Source organism: Phacochoerus africanus, chromosome 15, assembly GCF_016906955.1.
Source record: "Phacochoerus africanus isolate WHEZ1 chromosome 15, ROS_Pafr_v1, whole genome shotgun sequence".
NCBI lineage: Eukaryota > Metazoa > Chordata > Mammalia > Artiodactyla > Suidae > Phacochoerus > Phacochoerus africanus.
Window position 1 is genome coordinate 60,708,295 of NC_062558.1, and position 14,810 is coordinate 60,723,104.

Genomic DNA, 14,810 nt, shown 5'->3' on the forward strand with positions numbered 1-14,810 from the left:
AAGCCAGTCCCAGGGCTTAGTGACATCACTCTGCAGCTGTGTCCCCACACCCTTTCCCACCAGCCCTTCAAGCCGTTGTTCCCAAGGGAAGACACATGGGCCACGTTCACCCTGTGGCTAGTGGTGCAGGGCCCTGAAAACTGGGAAGCACTCAGCCAGCCAGGTCCGGCCTAGTCCTAACGGAGGGGTGAGGGGACGGGGGGAAGCTGGGGTGTCAGCTGGCCTCCGCCCCGGGTCTGGTCTAGCCTCCCTCCTTTCCTCTTCTGCAAACCCTGAGGGCCGCCAGCCTCGCCCACAGATCCCAGCCTACCACATGGGGAACGTGCCCTGGTGTGTGGCCCCCACCAGCCTCATGTGACATGTGCCGTCACCTGTTCCTCACTGGTGGTCGGGCCTGGTTCCTCGTGCACCTTCCCCACCTCACTCTGTCTCTCCTTCCCTGGCGGGGAACTGGGCACTACATTGGCGTCTGCATCTCACACATGCGGGCAGTGACCTTTTGCTGAAAACTCAGCACCTGTGACATCTCCTCAGATCCTGTCCGTGTACCAGAAGCACACGACCACAGTCCAGAGTGAGGACAGAGCCCTCGATGCTGCAGCCCGGTGCCAGGGTGCTAGGGAGCGGTCAGTGTTGTGTCCCCACACACCCGTGGGGCTGTTCAAAGGGAGGTGTCTGTCAAGGCTGAGGATGCGGGGGGAACACCGCGCCTGCCTGGGATGGGACTGGAGGAGCCAGGTAACAGGTAAATAGCAGATCGACTTAAATACTTTAAAAGCTGTGAGACATCAGTTGCCTTAGTCCTTCCCTGGTTGGAGTGTAGACTCTGGGTCTCAGTGCCCAGCGCTGACCAGGTGAATACTCAGGAGTGGTGTGACCTTGAGCAGGTTAGCCTGTGACCTTGAGCAGGCTGACAGCTGCAAGCACTAGCTTCCCCAGCCAACTGTAACACGCAGCCCTAATGCAATCGCCTAGGTTACTGTGAGAAGGGCTGGCATGCTGCCTGAAACATTAAACACTCCATGAATGATAACGGTTACTATTACAAATAAGAATTCACACCAAAAGGGCACAGTGGTAAGAGGGGAATGCATTTTAAAAGTGTGATAAGACATGGTCATTGAGCAGCATCCCCTGCCAGGACAGACCATAACCACACTCCCCAAACACCAGTCACATCCATCCCATAAAGACCAACAGTGACTGCAGCCATCAGCAATGTTATCTATAAAGTATCTTCTCTTTATTTAAGTTAAACAATTTTCAAGGATGGTTTCCATCTATAAAATGGACAAAGTACAAGCTCTGTACAGCAGTTCTTTTTAAAAATCAACTGGAAAAAAAAATTACCAAACTATATTTTGAATTTGCAAAACATACTCACAGATACCATCATTTTAGCTTTTATGAAGACATAAGAAAGACCAGCACAGAGAAGACAACTAACTTTGCCACGCTTTGCTCAAAGGGCTCTTAGGAAAGAATCTTTACTTGTAAAAACAGGAGTGGGAGGGTGGGGTAGTCTCGATGACTAAAAAGTAATGCAACCACAGTAAGTCACTTTGGCACACTGTGTCATGTAAACATAGCTCACCCCTGGGGGCCCTCCCAGCCCATCTCTGCTCACAACACCCACACCCCACCTCAGAGGCAGGGAGCTGCCCCCCCAAGGGCCTGGGGGACCCACCTCGATGGTACGAAAGTTGGTAAGACTTGGGGGGGGGGTAGGGGTGTGGGCGAGGATTTGTCAAGAACCTGATTAAAGTTGGTTTTACTTCAAAGCCCAATTTGTTTTCCCTCTGTGGGAAATTTTTTTTTCCTAACAGCAGTAGTACCTCACAGGTGACAGGATCTGGCCATGGGACCCTGGGGCCTGTGACTGCTTCCCACCCCACCTGCGCTCCACAGCCTCGCCCAGGTACCCAGAACTCTCCCCAGGAGCCGACGTGTAGTCAAGGATCAGCCTCTGAAGACAGAGGTGTGATCAGCTGTGGCCTCCCTGTGTGCTGAAAACACAGCTGGTTGGGTGGCAGGGGGCAAAAGACAGGACAAAGTCACCCAGCCACCTCCATGCTGATCCCACTGTCATCAAGGGAACACATGGGGGCTTCTGAGGTGCAGGGAGAGAGACTAACAGCACCCTCTTTCCTAGAAGAAATACGCAGGAGGAGCTGCATCAGCAGTGTCAACCTGGCAGAACCTTCTGGGGCCCGAGGATGTCCAGGCATAACGCATGTCCCACCACCAAGCCAGCCTCTTCACGACCAGGCGTGCGTGCAGGAGGGGTGGGTGAAGAAAGGAGGGCAGTGACCTCAGTGACCAGGGGCCCTCCTGTGGGGGCTGTGGCTGGTGACTGCTGCACACGGGGCACCTCAGAGACAAGGAAGTGTCACTTGGGTGTTGGGCAGTGACCTGGCTCCTTCCTGTGACTCCGTTTAGTTCACAGCTGTCTCCTGGTTTATACCAACACATGCTTCCTAAACCACAGCTTCCTGTTTTGTGCCCTGAATCCTCAAGCGTTGTTTAGTCTCCACTTTGCCTAATTCTTGACCAAAGCCCCCGAGGCAGGCAGATTCCAGGGCCCAGGTGACCCTGACAGTGGTGGCGACGCACCAGGGGTCCTCGCAATCAGCAGCACAGCCTGGGCCACCTTCCCTCCGTCCCTGGTAGCTGGGGGACTGTTTTCTTAATTCATTTCATCCTTAGAGGAAAGAAACTGAATTTACAAAAACCCAAAGTAGTATCTGTCAAAATAAGTAACCCGTCCAGGTTTACAAACACCAAGGGTATGAAAAGTGGATTCCAACACAGAGCGTGACTCCCAGCTGAAGCCAGACTGGGAGGCTGGGGTCGGGGCAGGGGTGGGGGGGGGGGGCCTCCCGGCCAGGGCAGCACCTACTCACCTATAAGGCTCCAGGGGCGGCAGAGGAGTGGGGGGGCTCCCCCTCCTGCCGGCTGTGATCTGCTTTGTGGAGGGTTTACACGATGAGCATGACCTACAGAAACCATAGGGAACTGACCGTACGTTCTCTTTCTATGCTGGCGTTTAGTGTCCCGCCGCAGAGGAGTTCGTTTCCAAACAGAGCAAGTACACCACGCGGGACAGGGGCTGCGACGGGAAGACCAGCGGAGGGTGGGGAGGGGAGGGGCCTGCGACAAAAGCGCGCACAGCCACGGGACCGGCTGGCCTGGCTGCCCCGTGGGATCCAAGTGGAGATTTCCAGAGAGTTCTCCTCGCTGTGATGCCGCAACGACCCCCTTCCCTGCCCGGTCCTCCAGCTGTGGCGCCGGCGCTTGGACGTCACCCGCTGTGGGGCCGCGGGAAGCGGGCAGTGGGGGCCCCCGGGGGCCGGGGAACAGCCCCCTCCCTCGCCGCTCCTGTGCCGCCCGCCCCCGGGCTGGGGCCGCAGCTCTCGTCTCCAGACCATGATGGAATACTGAGGTATATAGTTTCGTGGAAAGTCTAAGAAACGTAATCGATAGCGTGACCACCTTGCCGGCCGGGGGCGCCGCAGCCCCCTACTGTTGCAGGTTGAGCGAGAACTTCCACTGCTGGGACAGCGCGGGGCCGCACACCTCCACGCTCAGGCCCCCGTTCTTGGCCGCACGGCTGTCCAGACACAGGTTGCTACCCACGTGCCGCAGCTTGGAGTTGCCCTCGATCTGCTCCCATTTCTGCGAAAGACAGGAGAGCACCTCACAGCACGGGGCACCGACAGGAGGAGGAGGCAGCTGCTCTCAACGGGTCTCCTGGCTGCGTGAAGAATGCACCCTTTCTCTTTCCCTCTCTTATCAGAAAGGACTGGGGTTCAAGGGAGCCCCAGGGCAGAAAGGTGCCACGGAGGCCCAGGAAGGAGCCAGCCCCCTGCCAGGTGTGCAGCTCGAGACCTCCTCTAGACCTTTCCTGCCCCATCTGTGTCTGCTTTGGGTGTCTCCTTGGCCAGGCCCCTCTCCCTGCTCCCCCTGCACCCCGCCCGTCCCCAGGTATAACGTGGCACTGAGAACTTCCAGCTGAGACTGCATTCCTTCACAAGAAGGCCTCATCTGATGACATCCCCCACCCCCTCCCCCCCCAGGAGGAGCCACGGCACCGCCAGCTCCCAGGGGGCCCAGGCCACCCCGCTGCTGAAGGCAGCCCTGCCTAGGCCTAGGTCAGGCACCTCCACTCCCGCTTACACTGAGGGCCTCTTGCTGCACCAGAGGCGGTTCAGGCCAAGGAGAGAAAGGCAGGCTTGTGTGGACAGAGCGCTATGCTGGGAGCCCATTTCTCCACTGTCTGCGCCTCCCTGGCAGGTGTGAGGAGCCTGGCTCAGCCACCCCCAGCCCCACAGTGCCCTGCACGGCAGGCCCGTCAAGCCCTGAGTGCACTCCTACAGCTCAGGGCGTAGCATCTCTTGCTCACCTGTACACACCTGCACTCACTGAGCCCAGAGCAGCCATCGGGCAAACCAGAAAACAAGCCCACAGCCCAGTGCAGGGCACCCAAGGGCCCCTCACCGTGTTGTTTAGCCCCATGGAAAAAACCCCTAACATTTGTATTTAAAAAAAAAAAAAAAGCCACATACTTTTTTTCCTCCAAAAGCTCTCCCTTCATTAATGCAGTCCATGATCCTAATTAATTTTTCACACTGTGTGCACCAAAGCTCCTTTCTGTCGGTATCTTTACAAATCCTTTTGACACTGTGGAATTAGATTTTCTTACTCCTGTCTGCCTTTGCCTTTTGACTCTGCAAATGCACCCGTAACACGAACACACAGACGTGCCTGGAAATCCAATGTTTCAACTGGCGAGACAGCGCAGCTTCAAGACAGAACCAGCTGAGGAGCCTCTCCTCAGAGGGTGGGTGAACGAGGCTGGGGGAGTCCAGCGCCCGGGGACCGACCTTCATAAGGGCTCCGCAAGGCCGCAGGGACCCTGGGATGTTTACTAAGCCAGCTTCCAGCCTGGGATTTTTCCAACAGCGAAATGCAGCGCAGTTCAATGGGCACAGGGGAGGTGACAGCCACCTGCCCATCAACTCCTCCTTCACGTCCACTCCCTCCTGCTTTCCTGCTGTGTCATGGGACGTATGTATGTGCTGCCACCAGCTGTGTGCCACTCTGAGTGGCCAGCACTTGGTGACAGATGGGAACTGGATGGACTTGATTCTGTTCTCAGGGCAAGGGGGGGGGGGGATGCTCTCCTGTGTCAGGGTGTCAGCTGGATGGAGGGCCTTAAAAATGCCCAGTGCCCACCTCTATAAGAGAAAGGCAGCCTCAGCAGCCGGAGCCCTGGGCCCCAGAGGGCTGGGAGCGGGCAGGTTTCCCAGACATGGAGGCGCTCCGGAACCAGCCACACCTTCCTTAGAGCAAGCGCTGGGGCTAAAGGATTAACAGACCCTCACTTATTCACATTTCGCATCCAGTAAAGCTCACTGTCTGCAGATCTCTCTCCATCTCCAGAAGAGAGCCTTGCAGGGGTGAGGGCCGCACAGCGGCAGGAGCACCTGTCAGCTCTCAACACACAGCTAAGGGGACAACCCCCCCCCGCCAAGACTGAGTGCCCATCTGTTCTTCAAGTGGGTTTGGAGTCCAGGCAGAGTCATCAGACGTCCGTGCCCTTCCACCCGGGCAATGGTGTGCTTGGCTTGACAGCGTGACCACTGCTACCAGGCAGGTCCCAGGAGGCTGGCCAAGGGCCAGTGGCCTCGCGGAGACTCAGGCACCAGAGTCATGGGGTTGAATCAATACAGATGGGCGTTGAGGGAGTGGCCATGAGGGAGCCTGTGGGGGACTGGGGCTCTGTGGAGCAAGAAGGGGGCACCCAGGATGGGGTGGGGAGGGGACAGATGAGAGATGGCGGCCCTTTTCCCATGTTTCCTGACTACTGGCGTCCAAACAAGGGACCTGGCCTTGGCCAGGACAGGACCCCTGGCTCTTGGGGCCTCAGCTTCCTTCCTGTGAAGTGTGTGGAGCACAAGAGGCCCGTGTGGGCTTCTGGCTCCCCAGCCGTCCACCTCCTGAGGAGGGATGGAGAGGACAAGCCCGGCTTCCTGGGCAGGCATGTGGGGAAGCCCTCTGGGCTGCACCAGCTCCCCTGGGCCCAGGAGAAGCTCTGGGCCCAGGGGCACCCAGGGCACCGCCGGGCGCATGGCAGTGAGCACACACGCCCCTCTCAGCGTGCGCTACCTGCTCAACCACCTGCACTTCAGTTGCTTACAAGCTGTAAGTTTAAGAAAGAAAAATGTTCAATGAATAAACAAAAACATGCATCATTTCTCTTTAAAAGACCCCGTGGTATGGGGAGGAGGAGGTCTCATCACAAAGAAGCCACATCATGCCTCCGGCTGCAGAAATCAAGGCCTCTTTGTATATATTTTTATAAAATATAGGTCTTGCTTTTGGGGCTGGGGGCTCATCTGCCACGGAGGTGAAACAGGGTGAAAACACTTCCTCTGGAGGAGCGCTTGTGAAGGTGGGTCCCCGGGCGCTGGGCTCCCCCAGCCTCGTTCACTCAGCCTCTGAGAAGAGGCTCCTCAGCTGGTTCTGTCTTGAAGCTGCGTTGTCTTGGCTCACTACGCTTTCTAGACTGATCTGCAGGCCAGTGTTTCACTAACTTCTCACGAGTCATTAACTTTCATGTTTAAAGCAAAGCTTTAAATCATTAGTTTTGCGCGTTCAGGCAGGCACCCTTCTCAGCGCTGGGGCCCAGGCGCTGCTGTTTCATCCTCCATCCCTCCCTGCTCCCAGGCCTGGGGCCTGAGCCTCCACACGCAGGGGTCAGCGGGCGGGAAGCCATGGGTCCCAAGCTTAGACCCACGCACATGGGCCCCCCGTGTCCCCCTCTCCCGAGATCTCTGACATCACCAGACAAATCCTTTCGGGCACCCAGCAGGAGCACCTGGGACTTAGGGCTTCTTCTTAGGACCCCCTGCCCCCACCCCAGTGCCTGGACCAGGGAGGGTCCTGGAGCTGAACACACCATCGCAAAGGGCTGCCTGCCTCCGTGGTCTGGTCAGACGGGAGGCACAGATGTAAACTCACCCATCCGGAGGCTCTGGGAGGAAACCACCCAGAACAGATGACCTCCCAGTAGAAGTAGCCACAGGGGCAGAGGAGTCAAGGGAAGCCATCCAGAGCCGCACCCACGATGTGCCAGGGACGCCACAGCATGTGGGGACACAGGCCAGCGAGAGTCCACCAGCACCACACATGTGTGTGCACCCCGCGTCCCAGCCCTGCAACCCACATGACATACCTGCCTGCTGTCGTTCTCCCGGCAGCCCTGCAGCTTGATGAGGGAGCCGGGCGCCCGGTCCACCACAGTCAGGCACAGGTCCATGTGCTTCACCGACTTCTCCTTGGTCAAGGCCCACTCCTGCAACACAAACCCAGGTCAGGGGCCCCAGAGAGGCTGGGCACACTGGGGACCAGCCTTAGGAGCTCCGAACAGCTCAGGACCAACAAATGACTTTATGCCAAAGAGCAAATCTGCACATGGGGTATCATGGAGCCTTGTGACTGGGCACCCAGGTGAACCGTGGTGACCATTTCAGCCCAAACGCAGAGTGGAGCTCCGCACCCGTTTTCCGGTGGTAAAATGTGAGCTGTGAACGCTATCACTCAAGCTCGGTTGCCCAACGGGATGGACACTTCGGGGTCAACGTGGGGACTTTGCCCCCAGGCAGGTATGGTGTGGAAACAGCATTTGTGACTGCGGATTGTCATGTGTGAAAATTATAAATCACACACGGCATGTTTAGCCTCCTCTAAGTTGGCCCACGGATGCTCAGAGAGTTCTGAGGTCCCTGGGGATGGATCTAGGTATCTACACACACGGTGCACAGCCAGCCTGGGTACTTATGATGTCCGGGCACCATTTAAGCCCTTTACACAACAGCCCTATGAGAGGCTATGGTTATCCCCATTTTACAGATGAAGAAACTGAGCCAGAGAGCTGAAATAACTTGCCCGTGATCTCAACACACACACACACACACACACACACACACACACACACAGGCCGAGAGTAGAACCATTTCTTCTGAACACCAAACAAGAGCATCTAAAAGGGAAAGAGGCTGGGGAGGTGACAAGATGGGTGAGTGTGGCCTCAGGTGGGAGAGGGGGCTGGGAGCCCGCTCTAGGCAGGAGGGTGAGGCTTCTGACCTTTATTCTAGGACTTGACCTATTCAAAGGGACGAAACCCAAGAGAACCCTCAGGATCTAGACGCAGCAAGGGTTATTCTAAGTAAGAATCCCCCAGGGGTGCCCTCCCAGTGCCCCTTCTGCTGTCTGTCCATCTATCCACCTGTCTGTCTGTCCACCCCAATGACTGTCCACTGAGCACCAGCAGCAGCTCAGGTGCTTTCAGAGGGCTGGACCCACGCAGCAAACACACAGGCCAGGCCCTGCCTTCCATCACTCTCACCAGGTAGGGAGAGCAGGCGGCACGCCTAATACCACTCTGGGCTCTGGCAAGCGCTTCCAGAGACTGTTTACCTTTTCTCTGTTTTCAGGGGACAGAGCTCAGGAAACACAATCTTTTAAAGAAGCTCATTGCTCGGCGCCTCCATCTCCTGGAGCAGACAGCCTATTATGGGGAAGGATTACCACCTGGCGGCCACATGCGCCCCTTTCATGGCCGCGGAGAGACGTGGTGCTCAGAGGAGTTGGGCACAGCTGGAGAGAGGTCGGGGACAGCCCCTGTAGCCCCCTGGCAGGCTTCCTCCTCTCCTGACAGGGAGTCAGGCCCTGCGCCCCCCTCTCTGCCCTCAGCTTCCGACTTCTCCCCTTTTCATCAGTGCTTCTCAAAGCGGACTCCAAGAGAATCCTATGAAAACTTGGTTCCAGGTCAAATAAATTTGGGAAACACTGAATTTGGGCCAAGTGCCTCTCTTGCAAATTCACAGCACCCCTGAAAAGGCTCTGAAAATCCTAGAGAAGAACCTGCTTTGGCCTGTTTTTCACGGGTTGTCCAAACTTGGGAACGAGCAGAGGGCTGGCTCCTTGCCCCCCTGTCCCCACGGGCAGAACCGGCTTGGAAGGGCCACAGGCCAGGCCAGTCTCCCACAGTGCTGTCCTTGGGGGCACGGGTTGGGGGGGAGTGATCCCAAAGCACCAACAGGCATGAAGGAGGTCCCAGGATGGAGTAGCCCCTGCACCCTGCATGCTTTTAGGTATTTGTGTGAAACAGTGACACAAAGATACCCTCCCCGCCCCAACTTGGGAAGAGGAGTAATGGGTGGATCGACCCCAGGGAGAATAAGATTTTCCATCATTCTTGGAGGCAGGTGTTGGCAGATGTTAGGGGTTTGCTGACACTCAGTTTAAAGCTCAGTTTGAATGTTTCTATGACCTTCTTGCTATTGTGTGCTTTCTTATTTTACTTTCGTTCATTTATTCTTTTTTGTTTGTTCAGGGCTGCACCTGCAGCATATGGAGGTGCCCAGGCTAGGGGCAGAATCGGAGCTGTAGCCACCAGCCTACACCACAGCCACAGCCACGCCAGATCCAAACCACGTCTGCGACCTACACCACAGCTCACGGCAACGCCAGATCCTTATCCCACTGAGTGAGGCCAGGGATCGAACCTGTGTCCTCGTGGATATTAGTCAGATTCCTTTCTGCTGAGCCACAAAAGGAACTCCCAGTTTTATGTATTCTTTTTAGGGCAGCACCTATGGCATGTGGAAATTTCCAGGCCAGGGGTCAAATTGGAGCTGCAGCCGCCAGCCTACACCACCGCCACGGCAACGCGGAATTCGAGCCACATCTGTGACCTACACCACAGCTCATGACAACGCCGGATCCTTAACCCACTGAGCAAGGCCAGGGATTAAACCCATATCCTCATGGATACTAGTCGGGATCTTAACCCGCTGAGCCACAATGGGTACTCTGTGTGCTTCCTTATTTTAAAACAGACCTATACCGAATTCGGCTATGGGAACAGCAAGGAAAGTTGCCACTCTATCCTTCTGCAATGATCTGTATTTCCAAAATGAAGTACATAAATATTTAAGAAATGCTTTTCTGAGCTGCCACTCAAAAAATTTCCCCACTTCCTGTGTGTCTGCCAAGGCCCTGCCAGAAACCACATGACACACTTTACTGACCCAGAGCACAGCCAGGTTCCCGCTAGGAAACGTTACTCACCCCTCATTCCTCATCCTCAGAGCTGACTTTTCCTCAGCTCAGACGGGACTGGCCCTGGGAGGTGCAGGAGCCACTGGGCACCGGCTTCCACCCCCCAGGACGGTTCCCCATGTGGTGGTCCCTGCATTCGGGGCGTCTGAATTCACCACAATGAAACCAGGAGAAACCTGACATCCTCGGTCGCACTGGCCCCGTGCTGAGGGCTCTGTCCCCACACCTGGCTGGTGGCTGCTGTGCTGGGTGGGGCAGACCGAGAACATTCTCTTCAGCACGCAAATGCCCCTGGGCAGGGCTGGTCTGGACAGCGGTTCGCAGCCCAGGCTGGACCATGGAGGACGCCATGCCTACTGGGCCCTGATCACGTGTCCCCATTTAGGGTCACCCACCCCCAGAGCTTTCAAACACGCCGATGCTCTCCGACCCCAGACTCAGGAAATCAGGCTCTCTGGGTGTGGGACCCAGGATCGGTGCTTCCCTAAAGCTCTCAGACTCCTCCTGGGCAAAGCCGTGGGGCAGAGCCCAGGGGCAGGGAGGTGTCTGTCTTGGGACCCGGATGGAGCCAGATGGATGGGGGCTGTCCCGCCCTGCGCCTCATGTGTCTAACTGACCATGTCCAGGCCACCTGGAGCAACCATTGAGGATGGAAAGGGAAGGAAGTCACCCAGCCACTCCCCGGAAGGACATGGGACAGCCAGCTTCACACAAAAGCAGGCACCTTCTTTTGGAAATAGTTCTACTGAAAGAAGGCCCTGGGATCAATAAATGTGGGAGACACTGAGGTCAAGCACCTTTTGTTAAAAACAGCAACCCCCCACCCCCAAGCAGGAGATGACAAGACACAACACCGCCCGACCACTTCTGTGCACAAAGCCCTCATCTTACCAAATGCCCGCTGTTATCTCACAGGAAAAACCGCCTTCCAGATCACGGTCCTTTTGGACACAGAGGCCATGGCTGGGCCTCTCCCTTTCCGCGAGGACAGAAGGTGGCGGGCTTTACACCGAAGCCTTTGTTATTTAACAGGCAGCTGTGGCGCGGGGGTTAAGTGCTTATGGGCACGGATGTGGGCAGGTGCAGGCGCAGACACAGTCAGGTGCCCTGGGGTGAGCACACACTGGGGGGACAGAGGAGGCGGGGGATGATGGGCTGGGAAGGAGCAAGGCTACCCGCCCTGTAGCTGTGATGACAAAGCCGGGTCAGTGCTCACCCGAGGCTGAGAAGGGGCTCGGGGCAGACATCTCTCGTCCCAGGAGAAGGGTGGCCACAGGACTTGTGACCTCAGCAACCCACCCACCCTGTTCCCTCATCCCCCCTACACACATACCTGGTTCCCCCCAGCGTTGTGACACTCGTAAACTCCAACGACACCGTCAGCAAAATGTCCCAAAGTGTCCAGGCAGTTGGTTCCCTGCTGCAAGGCCCCAAAAGCTATATCCTGATGGTCGGGAACCCTGGAACCAATGAGAGAGACACTCACTCCATCGGCAGGGCCCCCACCTCTGTGCCCCACCCCACTCCACTGCCCAGAGCCTTCGCCTCAGGACCAGGCAGGGCAGCGAGAGCCCGGCATCCCCAGGCCATGGGCCCCCAGCACAGTCCTGGCTGTGCCAGAAGACAGCACTACTCTGAGCATCTCCATTTCTAACCCGGATTTTAAGCTGAAGTCTTCTTTCTATGTACCAGAGGGATTTTTTCTGGAAAGGAAGAGCTCCTTTTCTCTTCAGTGTTAATTGTTGGAAGTCACTTAGAAAAGAAATTTGGTGCGGTCAGATCCTGCTTCCTGGAAACTTCCAGTAGACTTGGGACTGACCTTTAGCTGGTAGAGGGGAGAACATGTGTGGGTCTGCCAAGTGGCCTGGTACAAACACGCCAGAGAGCACAGTGGGGTGCGTGGGGGAGCATGCTTCAGGGTTAGACCCGATCCTGAGCCCTGGCCCTGCCACAGGCAGGAGTCCACGAAAAATCCCATCTTAAGCACTCAGCATGGCACTGGGCCCACAGGAAGGACTTAGTAACGGCAGTGACTGTCCCTGACGTGGTACAGATGCTCAGGTGGTGTCTCCCTCGCCTGCACAGACGGGGGCAGCAGACCACCCACTGCCATGGTGTTGAGTGCTTCAGACGGGGTCTCAGAAGCCAAGGTCACCCCAAGTCACAGGGGACCTCAGAGTGAAACTGTGCACTTAATGTAACCCCATCTGGCATCTGGCTACCAGGTCACAGGCCATCAAGAAGCAAAAGCAACATAGGCACCATTGGGGGCTACACTCCACTGCTGTGAGGCCCCTTGTTGGCTGGGGGGAGGTGACGACAAGGGTCTTCCTGCTGGTGACGTCCATCCCAGAGGGGCCATGGGGGCCAGGGGCACGGTGTCACTTTAAAAGTAGAGGAAATAGGAGTTCCCGTCGTGACACAGTGGTTAATGAATCTGACTAGGAACCATGAGGTTGTGGGGTCGATCCCTGGCCTTGCTCAGTGGGTTAAGGATCCAGTGTTGCCATGAGCTGAGGTGTAGGTTGAAGATGCAGCTTGGATCTGGTGTTGCTGTGGCTGTGGCTGTGGCTGGCAGCTACAGCTCCGATTAGACCCCTAGCCTGGGAGCCTCCATGTGCCGAGGGAGCGGCCCTAGAAAAGGCAAAAAGACAAAAATAAAAAAAAAAATAAAAGTAGAGGAAATAGTTCCAAAGGGTGGTGTAAGTGAAGAGCCTTAGAGAGGCGAGACCGCACCATCTAACATCCAGCAAAGCTCCATGACAAGGGCTCTGGAGGGGCTGTCATCACACAGGGAAGGGAGGTGACTCCGCGCTCACAGGCACAGTGCTGGAGACATGGACCTGCTGCAAGATGTGCTGGGACACTCAGAATAAAGGACACGCCACATGGGGGCAAGTCTGTTCCACAATCCCTTTGAGAAGATGAAGTCAGACGTGGCCTGGACCTACAGGCCTCTGGGTCCTCTGACAAGTGTCAACCCCTAAGGACACGAGCGGGTGGGCAGTGATTTAAGAAGAAAGGCGGGGTGCGGAGGGAAGCTGGGGGCCAGCAGGATTATTCTCATTACACACGTGGTAAAAACCAGCTTGGCGGAGGGAGGCGCCATGGGCAGTACTCGTCTGTTGGCCCTCAGGAGAGGACACTGGAGCGGGTGTAGCCTGGGATCTCTGCCCCCCACCCCACTGATGGGGCCGCAGGAGGAGGCCTGTGGGCTGCAGTACAGAGCACCCCCTTGGTGGGGGGCCTGCCACGCACAGAGCAGACGAGACTCATCAGGGGGACAAGCTAAGTGACGTGACACCTGGGGTCTCTCCAGGTCTACAAGGAACGGGAGGGGCCCCCAAGTGGGCAAGCAAGAGGCCACCGTTCAGGGAGCACGTCCTTGGGGAGCCTGGGGACAGCAGTGGCCCCAGCTCCCGCCTCTCACCCTGAGCACAGGCTTCACTCCACCTCCAGGCCCTGCTCCCCCACCCCAGCCCCCGGCTTCCTGGCTGCTTGTAAGCCCCCTGAAGAGAAGCCCGGCCCTGGCAGCTTACCTTAACTCCGGGTAGACATTTTCAAGGTACCATTTGAAAGGCTTGCAGCTAAGTTTCTTCCTGAGCTCCAATCGGCTCTGAATACTGGAGAAAAAGGAGACAAGATTCCTTTGCTCATTTCAAGAACGGACGTGCTCTACGTCTGCCCTGGAAATCTGCCCAGGAGAGAGGGTCGGGGAGGCCGTGGAGGCCAGATCATCCACACTTCTGTCCCCCGAAGGGGGCCGCCCTTTGACACCTGGTGGCTGCTTACAACCCTGGCCACAGAAGCCTGCCTAGGGTGCAGACTGACCTCCCCCACCACATACACACTCGCACACAAACACAGGCAGAGCAGCATGAGGGTACGGGTCACACTTACTTTCCATAAGGGACGTTTCTGGCAGAAGGCACTGCTGCGTAATAGAAATTTTTGTATTCGTCCATCCAGACCTCTGCTGCCCGGCGGGTGTTCCTAGAGACAAAACAGATCTCCTTGAACTGTGATGTGCTTACTTTCCGTGAGCATCACTCTGTCTGCACTGCCCACCTGGAGGGCTACTGAGCAAGGTGCTTCTGGATGGCTGGCGGCTTGGCAGTGGTGCCTGCACGGAGGAGAGGGCAGGCTGTTCCCACAGCACCCTGGGCTGTACATGAGGGCAGCTGGCCTTCAGTGGGTGTTTAATGAGCCAACGGAACTCAGCCCCTCTCATCTTTCATGGAACACAGATTGTCAAAGAGCAAAAGTTGAAGTTAGAATTTCAGCACAGGTGGGTAATTTAAAGAAAGGACTGCAGTTGTACCATCAAGAAGGACCAAAGAACATGACCCTGCGGTACATCTTACAACGCTGTCCACGGAAGGCCATGGTGCCAGGGAGCAGAGCCAAGAAGGCCCTGGCCTCTGTTCTCTGGCCTTTATCATCACGGCTGTGACAGAGAGCTCTGGGGAGAAGTTAAGAACAGATCAGAGGTACTATTACAATTCCTCTTTGCAGAGCAGAGCTGAGAGTGACCTGTTTAGACAAGGAATAGTGGGGGGGCAGTACACCCCATATTCAGAGTCCCTACTGCACTGTGCCTGTGGTCCAGGCAGAACAGGCTTCTCTCGAAGGCCAGCAGCCCCCATGCGTACATCTCATAAGCACAGAGAGAACCAAAACCC

At 56.5% G+C, this 14,810-nt stretch overlaps 1 protein-coding gene across 2 annotated transcripts in view; it reads right to left on the reverse strand.

Moving 5' to 3' along the window:
- Positions 1-1,221: 1,221 nt before the first annotated feature.
- The window catches only part of GALNT2 (polypeptide N-acetylgalactosaminyltransferase 2), a 184,443-nt gene continuing 170,854 nt past the window's right edge, over positions 1,222-14,810 (reverse strand). For both annotated transcript variants that reach the window (XM_047762257.1, XM_047762258.1), the window contains exons 12-16: positions 14,029-14,121; positions 13,668-13,751; positions 11,462-11,588; positions 7,238-7,357; positions 1,222-3,675 (exon numbers count right to left, since the gene is read on the reverse strand). In XM_047762257.1, the coding sequence (XP_047618213.1) occupies positions 3,520-3,675; positions 7,238-7,357; positions 11,462-11,588; positions 13,668-13,751; positions 14,029-14,121 (580 nt within the window). In that variant the 3' untranslated portion in view covers positions 1,222-3,519. The remainder of the gene's footprint in view (positions 3,676-7,237; positions 7,358-11,461; positions 11,589-13,667; positions 13,752-14,028; positions 14,122-14,810) is intronic.